The sequence below is a fragment of the Varroa destructor genome, unplaced genomic scaffold (genome assembly GCF_002443255.2).
Source record: "Varroa destructor unplaced genomic scaffold, Vdes_3.0 BEIS01000004.1, whole genome shotgun sequence".
Lineage (NCBI taxonomy): Eukaryota > Metazoa > Arthropoda > Arachnida > Mesostigmata > Varroidae > Varroa > Varroa destructor.
In genome coordinates this window covers 43,669,581-43,687,295 of record NW_019211457.1, presented here as the reverse complement: position 1 = coordinate 43,687,295, position 17,715 = coordinate 43,669,581, and the positions used below count along the sequence as shown (strand labels likewise).

Genomic DNA, 17,715 nt, shown 5'->3' with positions numbered 1-17,715 from the left:
TACAATTGCTAAGTGTTAGCTGAGCTCCGAATTCAATTTCGCCTGACCTGTGCCATTAATTGCATGTTCACATTTTCTTTTTTAGGCGAATGCCGTGATGATGCATGCAATAACGTGCTCTGCCAGAACGGAGGACAGTGTGTCGACCACGGAAAGACTGCATCATGCATCTGCCCGCTAGGTTACGAAGGAGAGTTTTGCGATCAAGGTAGTAAATGAGCCAAGACAACCCTAGTCCCTTCGCAGTTATCTTACACTAGCTACGTCCTGTATTTACTAGCAAGCATTGAACACAGTAATTCTGTATGCTTAGATTCCGATACTATATGACATTCGTATTGAGATTGATGAGGCGATAACAATATAAATCGTCTATTTTTCCTGTCAAATAAGCCAAACTAACGTTCAATGCACGGGTTCAGTGCATTTTGAATATCGAACTGAGAAAGCCTTGTCACCTCACCTACGGGCGAAATAGAAGGCGGTTTAATAGCCAAGCGAACGCTCTGTTTGTTTTTCCATATCTGCTCAACTGTGAAGAGGTGACAATCCTGGTACCGGCGTTCAACGGTTCATCGTTCATGCGTTTCCCCGGCCTCGGTGAGCGTTTTCTGTCCTTCCTCGAGATCACCGTCGTGCTGAAGCCGCGGTCTCTAAACGGAGTTTTCTTCTACAACGGAGATTCTCTCGAGGGACAGGGCGACTTTATTATGCTGCAGCTCGTCAACGGTTTCGTCGAATTTAGATTCGATCTCGGCAACGGGGCCGCTATTGTTAGGTATATTGACGTTCGCTATTCTTTTCTCAAGGGCTATCATTCAGCTTTAATATCTGCTGATACAGAATTGATGAAATGTTCTTTTTCAGCCTTCACTTGCCACAGCGAGACAACATAACATGAGAACGTAAAGATGTATAATAACCTAAGTCAAAGGTCCTACTATCGAGCACGCCAAACTGTGAAAATATTTCACTTTAATGACACACATTCGTCCACTCCTGGCAAACCTTTTAGGTCTTCAGAGTAATAGAGATAATATTGGTGCATTCGTTTTCTCAGAAGCGACGAGGCAGTCACCGTGGACAAATGGCACACGATTTCCATTTCGCGCACGGGACAGCTTGGCATTCTACGGGTGGACAAGCACCCGTATATTGTCGGCTTCGCACCAGGAGCCTTCACTCAGCTCTCCCTCGATCTGAACCTGTACATCGGCGGAGTACCTTCTTTTAAAGAAACCTCGCCCAATGCTGCTATCACGCACAATTTTGCGGGATGCATACAAAAGGTTGTTAAAAAGGTTTTTTTTTTATTACTAACTCTTTCTTGTGAACAAACAACGAGTTATCCACGTTTTATCGAGACATACCTATATATATATATATAGCCCGGTCGACCGGTATCTCAGGACTACTCAGGTGCAGGCCCAGAATGACGGTCTCGTGTTGCAGCATCGTAGGAAAGTCGTTACGGAGATAACGTCTATGTTTTTATAGAAGCTGCATGACTCTCGGACAATGTTATTCTCATCGTTGCAAAAAAAAACTACAAATATAAGTGCTATATAAATCGCTGTAGTCGAAGCAACTAAAAATCAATATTTTTTTGACGGACCCAGCTAACAAAACAAATCGGTGAGATTAATCTAACGCGCCCTACTGTGGCTATGCATTCTGCTCTACGATTTAGGTGACGATAAACAATAAACCGCTGAAGCTTCTTCAGGAAGCTCTGACCGGTCGAAATGTCAACAACTGTGCACATCCCTGCGTCACGGGACCGTGCTACAATGGCGGTCAGTGTGAACCGACCATGGATGAGTTCCAATGTCACTGTAAGCTCGGCTTTTCCGGCCAGCAATGCGAGATCGAAGTACAGGAAGCGATTGCCCAGCCAATGATGGGTGGTCAGAGCTTCCTGCACTACACAGCCGAAGAGATTATTAAGCGCGTGCGCGGCTCGAAGATCGACATCCAGATGAAATTCCGTTCATTTTCGGGACATGGTCTGCTATTATGGGCTGGCGAGAAAGATGTTTCCCGCAGCTCTGACTTCGTCTCGCTCGGCATCAACAAGGGCCAGTTGGTGTTCCGTTTTAATCTCGGCTCGGGTGAGGGCGATCTCGTCTACAACTACTCGAGGGTTGATGATGGCCATTGGCACACATTACGGGCCATACGCTATCGTCAGGAAGGATCTCTTACAGTGGATGATGGTCCGACCATAGTGGGTACTTCGTTCGGGCAACTGAACCAGCTCACCGTGAACAGTGGACTCTTTCTAGGTTAGCCGATTGCTGGGCTGAATGTGTCTGTTACATTTTATTTTCACGTTGTCTAATGTTTGAACACACACGTATACATGGTTGTACATCAATAATGCCGTATTTTCATCTATAAGAAACTTTTTCAGCGTTATTAAATACACCAAGAGCTATACGATAGACCACTATGGAACATGAAGGCCTACTGAGGTTTGCTTATAAATAAGGGCGAATAAGGGAAAATCGCGAGGATCAAAGCGAATCGAAACGGAACCCACCGCATCTTTGCGCCTCCGCCCTCTGCCGCGTGCCTGCACTTGTTCTAACACCGTTGTTTGTCATATTCACAGGCGGTATCCGCGACCTAACTCACATGACACTGGGTCGCTATCAGACTGGCCTAGTTGGCTGTATCGGGAACTTCACACTCTCAACCGACTACCACGTCCGACTTGTCACACATGCCAACAGCGGAATCAACGTTCAGCCCTGTATCTAAATAAGTCTGCATCTCGAACATGGTCGTTTATGGAGGTGGCACCTTCTTTCTTGAACCGTAGATAAGGATTGATCACCAACTGCTGAAACAACCAATCGTCACCACTGAGAACACTTGGGGCTAACCATCTACGCTTACTGCTGGGCTGGAAATGTTCTATCAGCAAGCACCTGCAGTTAACTCTCGTAACAGGACTGCCTGACTGAACTCGACCATTCAAAGAGCCTGACGCTCCAATAATTGATACTTCGGTGACCCAGTGACGGAATGGGATACACCGTCACTGCCCGAAATAAGTGCAACAACTACAGCTAATTATGATAATAATAGTACGAATGATAATAAGAGATCAATAAAAACATAACGATAATGACGATTATCAAGGCGGACTAAACTATTAGAATAGTATAAATGTAACGCTGAAGTGTGAAGACGCGCAAGTTATTGATAGCAAGCAAACGTAATGAAAAACGTGAAGCTATGTCGGTGGGAAACACTACGATAGCGTGGTCTGCAAACATTGCGAGAGCAAAGTTCAGCTTGAAACACCTCTACGCATATGGTCTGTCTATACTGGATGACTGAAACTGTAGTAATAACCACCGAATAGCAAATGGCAGCAACTTATAACCAAGTGCCCGACTTATCTAAAAGGAGTTCGGCGCCATCTCTGTTCCAGCCGATGCAATGGATATAACGTGAATGTCTCAGCCATTCGCAGCAAGAGATTGCTGTTATACCACCCATCCACTCCCCAACGGGATTGAGCGTTTACTAAGCGATATCAATGCCCCATGATTACTCGATAGTTTAATTACTAGTGATGAATATGGCAATTCTGTCGGCTAATACAATCGTATAGACCTTTATATTCTATTATAGATTTTTATCGTTTCGTAGTGGTTGGAACGGAGATTCGTACCCTAAACGCGTGGCATATCATCCTTTCTTCACTGTGAATGCCAAACGGAGATATTACTGTGACTGATATATACACAGATGCATATATTTCTACTTATCTGTACAGCGGGCCTAACGCTTAAAATTAATTAATGGAACAAGAGTATGCGTTATTATTATTATTGCAGTTGCTGTCAGTATTGTACGATCAGTTGAAGACATAGACTTCTTAAAGGATCATTTACGTAAAATTATTTTTTTAAATCTATATATATATATATATATATACATATGCATACACCCGTAGATTCTTGTGTATCTGCAGACAAGGGAAGGGGGTGAGTCCGTGGGTAAAAAGACGCATCGTTGTGGTTCTCTTTCTTACAAAACTGTTCGGCGTGCTTTTTTTTTTTTGTTTTTTTTTTTGAGTATTTCCCTTGACGATAACAATGACGTTGATGACGACGAAAGCGACAACCTGGAGTCGATTTTTGTGGAACAGAGACGGCCTGACACCACTTCATAGTCTAGATAGCAAAAAGTATGTACTTATACGCGAAGGGGCTGCCGATATTATTTTGTTATGTACAAAAAATCATATGATGTGGATCAGTAAGCTACGGAAGGGACAAGAATACGAATGACGCTGATGGTGATGATGGTACTAAAATAATATTAGTAATAATGACTATGTAATGAATGACAAGGCACTATATTATGAGGGGAAGATTATGATGCTTAGGTGTATGATAGTCCTCCCGTCATGTCGACGAAATAAGCACACCCGACGACACAGCGGGCAGTTGACTGAGTCTATCCAATGCGATCGTGGCAATGCGCGCGCTGACAAGCATCGTAATCGAATGAAATAGCAAGGCATTATTTCGAAAAGGGCAAGGGGTGAGAATTTTACATTATTCGGTGGTACTGAAAGCAACGTTACGAATATGTGTCAATTCATTATTTCAGGTATGATCGACACTGAATATAGGCGCCGTGGCAAGTAGCTTCATCATGCGGGCTGGTCAGTGAAATGGGAAAAAGTGAACCAGTGACAGGCACCGCATGGCATTTTTCCAAAGACTGATTAGGACGGGTGGATGAGTGTTCTAAAGTTAAATACAAAACAAAGAGAAATTTGGCGAAGAAAATCCAGATAAAGGCTACTTCCCAGGAATGTGAAAAGGAAATACATACGATAAAGCGGACTGGCTTAAATTCACACCAAGATTATTATTGATACAGAGCCGTCACAAGCTCTTGTAAATAGTACGGAAAAGTTATAACAAAATGCAGTAATGACGTAAGGCCTCATGTAGTTGGCTAATATCTGTCAGAGACAAGTTCCACAACGCATTCTACCTTGACAAGACGAACAAAGACCTTCGCCACCTCCTCTAACCATATACGGTAGTGTAACCGAGGGTTTGATTAGGGAGGCATTTCGAGTGGTAGAAAGGAAGCTTAGGACAGTCTTGAAGGTATTTGAATTGGCAAGCTGGTGGGCCGCCAAGGCCGTCATAGGTTGCAGCTTTGGGATCAGGAATTTCGTGTAGATAAGGCTCAGCAAAATGGTTTACTGGCTGACTAGAGACCAAGGTAACGACGAAAAAGCTAACCGCGCGCTAATAAATCTGCTACGCAGATGAGGTAGGGATTTGACCGGTTTGTCAGAGCAGTTATGGGTATGAAGATCAAAAGTAGACGTCGTAAGGACAGAGGGGATCGGCATATATATATATATATATATATATATATATATATAGCGTGTAAATAGCTGCAGTAAGTGACAGACAAAAGTGTGTCAAGTATATATGCGACCGGTTCAGCACGAGAACTGAAAAAATCGAATTAATTTAACGATACGTCTACTGGTCGTAGTTCAAAAGTCGATAAGCGGTGCGGGGTATGGGTCGCGGAAGAGGCTGATGAAACTTCATGGCTGATAAAAAAGAGTGGTTGCATTAAATTATATTGGCAAAAAAGTTGAAAGTCACGGCAAGAGATGATATTTGAAGTGACTAACGCAAGGGAAAGGTAGCAGAGGCCGATCTAAAATGTTCTATGGACGGGTTCTATAGCAGCATGCTTAGTACAACTGACACAACTGATGCACTAGGAAACTTAGTGATTGAAAAGAAACAATTACGACGCAAAAAAGCATGAACGAGAGTGAAAAAATAAAGATGGAAAAGGAACAACGTAATGAATATAAAAACAAAACAGAGAGTATAAAATCAAGCAACGACCGCGTCTATCCCTAGACAAAAAGCGTTTCGTTTGTACATAGAACTCGCTCACCAACTTGACCAAGGACGACGGACGCGCCATGTACACAGCGCTGAGGTTTTCATTTTTCAACAACAACAACAACAACACAAAAGAAGTTTATATTTGCATTTTTTTATAGTTATCAAGAAGGTACCGGTTATCAAATTCGAGACAATTCAATTTATATATGAGCTGACACTATAAAATAGCAAGATTAACAGAAAAAAAATGACCTCACAGCGCTGAAATTTTAAACGACAGTATGATAGACTGTGTGTGAAGATCTGCGAGTTGTAAGAAGGATGAGATGCGGCCGGAGTCTTATGGCAGGACGCGTGCAATAGCTTGTACATACTTACCTTATACATACATATATATATATATATATATACGAGGCTGGAGGAAAGATCTTGGTTATGTGCAAGGCAAAAGAAGCTCCAGGTGACACTGGTGTTGCTTGATTTTGTTATCATATCTCTCACACCTGAAATGGACCCCAGAACCGGTCGAAGCTGGTGCTGCGCGTATTAGCTACACAGATACATCGCAGGTCCTCGACCAGTTTAGCTAGAAAAAAGGAACTGTAAGCGGAGTGACAAACCACGCTTAACTGACCAACTATCTGTTGCAATATTGACAGATAGTAACAAATAAAATAATATTGATAATTAACGAAGACGAAAAATACCATTATTATTATTATTAATAATATAATGCTATTCATGAGAACAGTAAGAATACAAGTAATCAAATAGAAAATGGAAATAACAAGGCTAATAATAATAATAATAGAAGAGAAGGCGAGCGGGAGCGAGAAAGAAGGCAAGCCAGAAGAGAAGATGGATTACGTAACGAAGATTATACCGAAGGGAAGAGACGACTTAATTATTACGACAACAATAACGATTATGAGAAAATTATCTTATGGAAGAGAGGATGTTAGGGAAGACAGAAGTTACACGTCAGCACAGCCAAATTTCTCCTAAGTTATGACATATCAATAAGCAAACAGTGACGATATTATGGATAAAGATTATTACTATTAGTATGACTAATGCACCCGTAAGAGAGAACAAAAGCGCGGTAAGTGGTCCTATGACGAATAAAAAAAGGGATGATGGAAGATCTGCGCGCTTGCATCTAGGACACCTCTGCCCGCGGGCGGTGGCTGACGCGCCATGACCGCCCCGCAGGGCTCGCTGCAGTATTCGGGCAGCGAAAACCTTCGCCTTCGCAGAGAATCAAAGAATGCACATCGTCAATGACAATAACAGTAGTAATTCTAATAACAATAATAACATATGAGGAGCATCTAAGAAAACAGGTAGCAGGAACGATAGGCAGGTGAGTGTACGGGGATATCCTGGGGCGATTTCGAGAAGGGAAGATAACGATGATGGAGAGACTGAAACTAGAATCAAAATGTATAGCAAATGCCGATGCTCTGAGACCAATAAAGGAACACGAAGTGTAGAGGTCTTGATCTGGCAATGTTCGTAAGACGATCATCGAATCGTTAGCTGTAATTGAAAAAAGGGGGAGTGTACCGTTCTGGAAGACAAAGTGAAGTTGTGCAATCGCGGAATTGAAAGAGGAAAATGGAAAAAAAAAAAAGAGGTAAAAACTGGATGGACAGGTGGTCATTTGGGTATAAGACTACTACCAATTCGATTTTGGAGTAAAGTGGCATAGTATTATGATGTACTATTGTGAATAATTTAATTTCCATTTAAACGACGAGGTGAAAATATCAACTAAAAGTGACAATTGAAGGAGGCGTCAGCAGAAACAACAACATTATGTCATTATTGTAACACCATTGATCATGTTTTTTGATGAAAATAAACGAAATTTTAATATTCAAATGGACGTTGTGTTCGAAACTCGTTGATAACTAAATTAGGACAGGTGTCCTTATTCTGAAATATGTATCTTTAAGGCTTCCGTGTTAGAGGATGATCGGACAGAAGTTTGGTTAATTTGTTCTGAATCTCGACTCGAGTGGCTTCGTTCACACGTTGACTTATAGGTACTTGTTTCGTATTTCGTTACTGCAAATAAATGCCAGCAAAACAGAATCTATTATGTACGCTGTCTATAAATGAAAGTTAATATTAAAACCCAAAATGTTTTCGATGGGTACATGTGGAGGACCTAAACTAATTTCCGATAGGATATTAGAGATTCTTTAAAGGTAAACAAACACGTACTTGTAAGTTCGAGTAAGTAAGTAAGCTCGAGAAATCGCACTATTATTCACTGACGAATAAACTTGCTCGCAGCTGGCAGCTAACAATACGTTCGCCGTGCCGCTAAGTCTTACATTTCTCCAATTGCATTCTATCTCGAAATGAAAAAAGTATGAAAATAGGCGCGCGTGATGTTACGCCCACATCGCCTACTCGTCACGATTTCGTGAGACTCTAAAGTAGGTTCAATAACAAGAAACTAAAGGACGCGCAGCGCGTGTTTTCCAAGGCGACTTTTTATACTAGCAGCGAAGTCTTTTTCTTCTTACGATCAGCGTAAGCTCGCTGTTTGGATGGATTTAAGATATGATAATCTTGTTTCGAGTTAATGAAAAAAGAGGTGCGCCCTTTTTTTAGCTATTTGATATTTGTAGTAGTATTACATAGCGGGTGCTTACGGTAATAGCTTGCATCTGTGTACAGTGTATAAAGCACAATGGATTAGTTAGCTAGTAAGATTACGCATACATGCAGGTTTCATCCTTATAGAAATATTAAGATAAACGCACGCGCATGAATACGTACGAGGAATATGCGGTCATGCCCGATAGTCCATCTGCGTTTCTTGTTCTGCTAAATTGCGTTCCCTAATATAAGCGCTCCACGTTGTGCGATATCATAAGCTGAAAGCGGCTAAGAAGAGCCCTCGCAGCTCTATTGGAGCTTTTTGATTAGGCTGACTGATATTAGACGAAAAAAACAAAGAAAGCACTCGTCTATATAATAATAACAGTAATAACACTAATGATAGTAATAAAAATAACAGCTAGCAAATAGAGCAGGGAAAGCAAAACGTTTGTTTCGCTCCGTCCGAAGAATAAAATCTAGTAAAAGCAATAAAGGTTTTCAAGTTGTTTCTACGCACATTATACCAACTGCTAGATCAGAGCTCTGCTAGCCAAAAAAATCCTCCTCACTCTGTTTCTCGTTCGGCAGGAACAGGTGCAGAACGTTTTCAGCGATGAACTCCACAACGACATTTTCTGAAGCAGACATCTTTAAAAGAGAAGTCTCGTCATGGGTAAATGGTGATGCATCAGCATGTTAATTTTAGGGGAATGCCCGTCGTACTGTGGCGTCACGAAGGTTCCGGAGACAAAACTCGTCGAAGTATTTCATTGTAAACAGTGAATTAGTTGTCGTCAACCTCTACCTTACTCGGAACTTGAACCTCCGCGATGAGCGTCCCAGCAGTGATCCAGAACGATGAATGCGACCTAAACATAGCGTACCTCTGACTCGAATACAAATACTAATAAGGCTAATCCTTTGGCTATTTGGACTCCTACGAAGAACACGAACAGTCGCTGCTAATTTAAGCAGCTTCCACGGTTCGTTCCGCTGTGTACCGAATAAAGCCAGTAGCGTTAGAGTGACTCGAGCCACTCGAGTGAGAACACGTCCTAGTGTAAAAAGTACAGGTGTCCTTTTGTCGAGTTGTATTTTACGTTACTTTTTCTATGCATATATATGTGTGTGCGTATGTTTGGGAATCGTATTGATCTACTGACTAGATAATGTTTGTCAACGTAACACGTAGACATCTCGCCTCGATTTATTCCCATGTTGCTTCAACACTAGGCGGATTCGACCATCCAAGGAGGTCGAGTTCGCCTGGTGTTAGCGCCACTTCTGGAACAACTTGTAAACACGAATAAACTTTACATTGTTAAATATATTTCAAAAAGTAAATAAAGTCGACACACTAATCGTTCTTGTGAATTCACAATATAAACATTTCTCGAATAAAGAACTAGGTTTGTATGTGCTTCAATTACCTTTATTTATTGTGCTTCAATATATTTTGCAAGAAAATAATATGAACTATTATATATTGTACCTTGGCTATCATCACAGCCAAGACATAGTGCCTCAAGTTCAGAACATTATGCAATTCAATTATTTTCGGGTAATAATTATCAGCAAAATCTAAACTGACTTTTCTTTCTGATCAACAGACGAGCCCATTGTAAACGATACGAGAAGTACGACAACATAACTATGCATCAAAAGTGCCGAGTTCTTTATGCAATGTACCTATGCGTACATTACACGATAATATAACTGGCCTCTGATCGAAAAAAGAACAGGAACCGCAACCTACCAGTCCCATCAATGACACAGCTGACGTGAATAAAGAAAGCGATTTACTTATATTATATAATAGAACTTTTTTAAAATATATGCCAAAGTACACTTTATGCCTTCCGTTATGGGACACTCGGTTAGGTTAGGTTAGGTTAGGTTAGGTTAGAGGAACTCTACTGAGTTCCTCCACTATAGGCATGGTGCCGCTTACGCACTATGAAGTACAGTAAAATGTTATTTTTGTAAAAGGCTTATTTTTCAGAACGATATTAAAAGTGTATTGCTAAATAATCTCTAGGCTTTTTGCGTTTCATTTCCATTAAAGATCTGCTGTGAATTGGAACTCGTTCTAAACAGATTTGCAATCTTTAATTCTCTCGTTCGTCACTAACCGGCTGGCAATCTAGCTGTTTCTACCGTAACTCAGCCGGTCATAAAACATGGCCGAATTTTCGGTCTTATGCTTTCCACAACCGCATTTAAGAATTGTTATGTAGGTAAGTCTTACTATCGTACCTCGAAACAACGTATGCTTATTAAGGGTTGCTTGATAAATACGTTGCCCTCTTAGATGCCCAAGTATCTTTAGTATTATGCAAATGGTACAAATTAGAGTACATTTTGAATTCTTCCTAAAGTACATTTGATTATATATATATATATATATATATATATATATATATATCCCTGTTCGTCTTAAAAGTAGCTAAATACTGTTTTATTGTAGGCTGGATTCCACGATTACAAACTCGCCCTATGAATTAACGAGGCATTGTAAAGATCTACTTTTTAACAGGTACCTTTGAATTATCATTTCAACCATGCCGTGGGAACGAAGATTTCACTTATTTTATAGAGCAATAAGTGTTTTCGTTAGCCTAGAGACAGTTCGTCTAATGGTAAGACTCTTTATTTTAAATGTGTTTTTATATGCATACATGGTATAGACCCTAATTGGGATTTCAGTCGCCTTAACTTTCGTTCGATTCATCTCCATCGAATCCAAAATTTAACTAACGAAACGAAGTTCCTGCTAAGCCACACTCGCAGCACATGCACACCTACACGCGCACGTATACAGACCCACGCATACACACATGCTTACACACCAGACACCAACCGACAAAACCAAAATGGAAAGCCCATATTGATCGTTGTTTGGGTTAGCAGCCCAATGAACAAGATATTCCAGTAAGCTTTTTTTGAAAACGGTTCAGCCCAGACACTTATCAAATAGTCTACCTTGATTTTTTCTTAATAAATATCTACATACGTCTCGAATCAGGTGAATAGTACAACATATTGTATGGATCCAATAATTTCTAGTAGTTAACAGTTTATTATTAATGTGAAAATTAGAATGATGCACAAAATAACAAAAGCAAGTAGACGTGGCGCTGTATTTGAAGTGAAGGACAAGATCGTCCAAACTGAGCTTAGTTCCAACATCACTTGCTAGATAGAGCTTGAGCACTAACTACGATTGAAAAACCAAAAGCTCTAGAAGTCCAGCTATATACGTGAGTTGTTGTTTGTCCTAAATGTTCAACGACAGATGATTGGGCCCATTGCGTTGATATAATAATTTTGCCTCTCTAGTATTGCCTCAACACGAAACAATGTGCGCCTATGCTTGGGTTTGAATCCACAGCACACCACACCACACCGTTTTTGTCAGGATTTTCAGTTTAAGATTATCAGGCAAATACGTTTCCACGAAAGTTATCACGGAGACATTGAAACTTGCTAGTCTATCTTGGACGCTTGCTCCATGGCACCCGCTCTCACATATGTCACACTTAGTTTCATGTTCCTGTAAAGCAAAGACTTAACGAACAAATATGTGATTATAACATTACGGTGGGTGAACGATCTTACTATTTTTTTCAAACTTTGGAAATTTTATTTCGAACTTCCCTAGAAGCCAAAAAAAACATACTTTGTCGACTCGACTCAGTCTATAGAATATGTCGACTTACCTTACTAATTAAATTATTCGATTTATATAAATAAACAAAAGAACGTGTGTGTTCACACTTATACACAATAATTTAATTTATTTACATATACTGACGCTCACGCATAACAATACGAACGTGCAAGCAATAATGAATGCTCAGTTTTACAATTAAATACTACTACATATCATTGTTTATATACATTATTCGACAACACATTGAGAGCCACGGCACTGAAGTTACTGCACTCGTAGAGCGAGGCTAAGGATCGACATCAGTAGCACTCGTCACATTGAAGCAATAATTATTTGAATGGCATAAACGATAAAGGAGGAAAGGTACGTTGAAGGTAATGTGCATGCATCTCTGTTATCAGTGGCTATTTATACAACCGTCCGCTTTCTGCACCGAAGTCTTTACGTGAACATGTGCACAGCGATGCGACGTTAAGGAAACAAAGTGGTTCCGTACATGGTAACAGAAGTGGAGGTTCGAACTTGTTGTCCCTCTGAGAACTGATTACCTTGGCACATGAACGAATTTGAAAAATGACCAGTTACACGCAGTATGGAAAGATGACGTGGAAAGCTTGCTGGATGTTTCGCTTTTTACATAATGCGGAGAAAAAACGTGGAAGTAGTTGAACTGTTTCCAGCTGATGACTAATCGTAGACTGCGCTGATAACAACGTGATGGGCGATTGATATGCACAGAGTCGTGACGAGAAGAACGGGGGGCTGGAAGGGGGGACTTCTGTCTTACAAGCAATACTGGACTCGTACGTAGAGCGGGGTCGCACATAACATTTACCACCATCCAGTCTCACCAAGACTGCCTTCCCAACCACCTTGGTGTCCAGATTGCTGCCATCCCTGATCCCAGTCTTCTTTAACTTGCTTGACGAATGTTACTTGTGATCTAGGCGTATGAACGGGGTAGCGTATGGGCAGCGGAATGATCGGACCGCCTCGAAGAATAGCGGCTGCCGCAGCCAGCTTCAGCAGCTTCTTCGACTCTGCTTGCTGTACATTGACTAGTATCGTTAATAGAGCCAGAATGACGATGCTTACGCGGAGCAGCTTTGATAGAATAAACATGTCGAGAGCGGTGGAGTTCTTCGAATATCTTTCAAAGTTGTTCTGTTGTCTCTTGTTGATCTTGTGTAGTCGCACAATGGTCTTCTACCACGTGGACGCCTTATATATGTGTTTGGGTGCTTGTTCATCGCACTTATTTTACCCACGCCCCTATTACCGAACGCGGACAGTGGCTCTTGGATGTGGGTAAGGGAGATGTATGGACACAACAATGACAAGGTACCCACCAAATCGACCACAACGCAGCGTCGACATCCATTTCCATCTTTCCAGAAGCTTTTGCTTGTCGGGCGCGATCTTGCCGTTACTCAGTACGCCGTTATGCTGGTTATTCGCTGACTGGGAACATGTACATCACCGTTAGATACCTTTTTAGCCATTGGTCTGGATAATACACTCCGTTAACATCACAAACACACATCTTCGCTGAGTCGCAAGTGTAGTCGCGACCGGTAGTTGTGGCAAGGGGCACCATTGCTCTGCTACTACGATGCGAGGAGGGCATGCGATATAGACCTTGATTCTTGTTGCGGCGGTTCTGAACGTTGTTGTCATTTACCGGCGCTCCCAGGACGATGATGCGGTTGTTGTACTTTTTGTTGTGGGTGTTCGCGTCAGGGTTTTCGTGTGTAACACTGTTGTCCTTAAACAACTACTGGGTGAGCTATTTTTAGTGCTAGCAGCAACCACAGCAGTAGCAGCGGCAGAAGCAGAAACAGCAGCAGCAGCGGCAGCAGCAGCAGGGATGACCACAGCCGTCACTGATGCTGCTGCTGATCGACTGTACCATTCGACAATGACTGATCGTTGCGATGGCTGTAGAACCGCTGTACATGATACGGCAGCAACCCTGATTGCAATATTATATATATTGCCGGACTAATGCTTCTCTTTGACGAACATACTGACGCTCCTGTGGATAGCGCACACGTAGCTACGGCGGATTTTCGAATTAGACGCACAAATTAACCGATCGTGCCAACACATGTAGATATGGGTAAAAGACAATAAGACACCATGAGCATCGGCAGTTGACGATGGGGCATTTAATCAGTTGAATGAAACTGTTCATCGGAACGAACAGAGTGGCGGAACTGCGGATCAGACCTGCTGCGACTTCCCCCGAAAGGTTTCATAGTGACAGATTTATTTTTGCTAGTATTTCTTGTCTGCAACGAGGGGGCCGATTTCGTCTCGCTATCGCGCTCTCTCACCACAGCGTTCTAATGCTTCCGTGGTCCCCAACTATGTGCACTTACATTATTGGTATAGATCTAATGGGCCGTGGACTAGATAGCTCCGTGCTGGAGCGTCACACCCATAGTAGTAATAGTACGACATGTTCGCCGTCGATGTAAGTACGCTTGTCCAAGGTTAAACACTTCTTCGTCTGTAGAGGCAAAGAATAATGATGTGGTTAGATCAGGAGAGCTAACGGTATAATGACGGTGGCTGTAACAATCCCAGCTGTCGACGCTTTTTTTCAGTCCCCGTCCGCCAGTGATCGCATGCTGGACATGCTCACTCGATCAATGGTTCACGGGTTCAATTGCTCCCGAATCATGGCTGTACACTGATGTTGGTACAGTCTTGGCCATTGTCGTCTTCGACAGTAAAAACATCAGCGCGGCAGAGCTGGCTTCATCCGAACTTTATCGAGCCATATAACTAGATACAGGCCTAAGGCTGAAGGTCTTGCTCCGTCAGCAGCTTAAGCGCCGACGGCAGCCGCAGTCACAGTAATAGCCTGAACAATGGAAGCGAAACCGAACGAGTAATCGAACGAGCAATGGACATTTGGCACTACACTGTGAAGGGCGAGCATGGGGGATAAAGAACAACCAAACAGGTCGGCTGTAGTCGGATTTTGGGTTCTGAAGTCACCGATTACGTGTGTTTGGTGGACGTTACGCGATGGTCTAGCGATCTTACTGCCATCGATGACTATGAGCCAAGCACAATGAATGGCGTTTTGCATCGTACGGCAAGGTGTTTAGTGTTGGATCTGAAAATGTTTTCGGGGTGACGCGCTTTTCGAAGCGGATACGACACCATAGCGAAGTAGAATGTCGGTGCTGAGCTGCGCGAAGCTATGCGTAGTGAAAGTTGAATGGACTGGCAGTAGGGACCGTTAGCGCTTACTGCAAGTCAATTGCGAACGCTAGCTTTAGCTGGCTTGATATCAGTGATCGCTGCTGGAATTGGATCTGTAGAACTAATATTGTTATTATTATTATCATTAACACTACAAGGGGGCGCATCTTACTGAAAGTAACTTCTGTTGTTAGGGATGACGTACCATTGCAGTCGATCTCGCCTAAATCTTCATCTGTGCATCAAGTCTACTAATTTACCAGATTTTGATAGTTATGTACTATCATTGTTTGCCTGCCGCTAAATAATATAGTATATATTATAGATTTGATACAGATAAAAGTAACATTGTATATTCGGTTAACTGACGGTGACTGAACCGCACGTGGCACGCCAACCTGTCTATACGTGTGTGCCGATATAAGATATTTTTATATGCCAATAACCGTTATTGTATAAACAAAAAAAAGTCATATCAGTCAGCACCAAACGAATCGATGAGACAGAAAACTGCCTGTGCATCCCGAATATAAACAAATATCGTCTGTTTGTTGGCATGGAAAACAAAAAATATATACGTTATCCACGTGTTTGCAGTTCTAGGTACCCATGCCTATTGTGTAAGATAGAGATAATTTTCAAATTGTTTGTTAAGCATTGTGAAAGTTAGCTTAATAACCCGGATTTTTTGGCGTATTTCTGAAATTTAATTCTGCAACTCTGGTAGATAATTCATTTGACTGATAAAAATCGTTAAACTGAGGGCGATTTACCGTAAGAAGCCGTTTAAAGAGTTCCTGGTTACGTTCTCCCATGATGATCGCCTAATATGGGCATATAGAAATTTATTCACTAGATAATGTCATAAAGCGTGTCTAAGACAAATCCGACTTTCTCTCTCTCTCTCTCTCTCTCTCTCTCTCTCTCTCTCTCTCTCGCTCGCTATTACCTAGCATTTTTTTCCTTGTTAACCATTTTATCGAGGATTTCTTACGAGGATTACAGAAAGATAGAAAAAAAAAGACATCACGTAATACGTAAGGCTGACTTCTTGTTCAATTCATTACATTAGATCATAAATTACCTGTTCTTTCAGTTAATCTACGCAGTGTTTAGTGTCCGGATTTAGGACTTGTGGATTCTCTCAGCAATTCAAACTGTACTATACAATATGAAGTACGTGCGGTTGCAGTTACAGCACGGTTAAATCATAAGTTCTAGAAGTTACGTCTACCCAACAACTAATTGTCGATCTGATAAATTAGAATTGATATTGTTCGTACAGGGGCGCACGTTCGTCCTTGAGGTCACTGCTGTTTAGCGTAAGTAACTAAATTTCGCTATGGCTAATCGCAATAAATAATATCGATCGGCTTTTCAAAAAGGTCCCATTGCTCTAACGAAGTTACCGACACGATAGCGTGTATCTATGTAAAATATAATAGATACGTACATAGAGAACCTCGGAGCGAGTCCAGTGTGATAAAACCCCTTGAAGCTTAAAGCGTTTTCTAGTAGTTACCCATTCGAAGAATGATTAGTTTCCACTTTTAGCTAACTTGTATGCAGTACTCTTGTTATTTGACTGCAGTACGATCAGGGCATGTGAGCCCCATTATACATTTGAATTCTGTATGCCATTCTTTAGCCCAATCAATATCTATCGTTTACGAATGGAACAATACACACCGTATCGGTGAATATCACGTATTAAACATCGATGCTTATAGATTGCTTGCTTACGTTTTCGCGTCCCTTTATCAAAACATGTCTCTAAGCGTTTTCTCTTCGCACTCTCCTATTTTCGGCTTCTGTTTCGGTATCAACGGTGTTCAGTTCAGCTAATTTTCAATTGTATAATGCTACTGACGTCGCAAAGCCTATTATGAGTGCTGCTAGATTTTTGTACAGCGCAATTCTCTAGGGACTCAGCGGATTCCCATCGCAAACTACGGCTATATTTTTTTCAGCTTCTGCGCCACCATTGCTTTGCTATTATATCTAACTATTGCTATTATATCTAACCGTGTTCCTCTGCCTTTTAGCCAATTGCTCTATATTGCTGCTATCACAGTCCCTACCACAGGTCATTTCTAACTCTTTGGGGCCAGCCAGCCAGCCAGCCAGCCAGCTTTGAGGGGTAGTGCCCTATGTAGAGGACCTCTTCATACAGACAGATACAGATGACGGTTAAAAAGAGATCGGTCTCAGATACAGGTCGGGCAAAACTTAGCCAACCGTCTGATCTCTACGTATGCACTACGTCTGGGCTTAGCATTTGTCCTCGATAAAAAT

General features: G+C 41.7%; 1 protein-coding gene across 9 annotated transcripts in view; it reads left to right on the top strand.

Moving 5' to 3' along the window:
- Positions 1-7,799, top strand: part of LOC111249810 (pikachurin-like) — a 226,426-nt gene extending 218,627 nt beyond the window's left edge. For 8 of the 9 annotated variants that reach the window (XM_022804158.2, XM_086988268.1, XM_086988267.1 and 5 more), the window contains 5 exons: positions 86-208; positions 541-778; positions 1,061-1,289; positions 1,691-2,285; positions 2,615-7,799. In XM_022804158.2, the coding sequence (XP_022659893.1) occupies positions 86-208; positions 541-778; positions 1,061-1,289; positions 1,691-2,285; positions 2,615-2,763 (1,334 nt within the window). In that variant the 3' untranslated portion in view covers positions 2,764-7,799. The remainder of the gene's footprint in view (positions 1-85; positions 209-540; positions 779-1,060; positions 1,290-1,690; positions 2,286-2,614) is intronic. The other variant, XR_015327236.1, reaches the window with a different exon arrangement.
- The last annotated feature ends 9,916 nt before the right edge of the window (positions 7,800-17,715 follow it).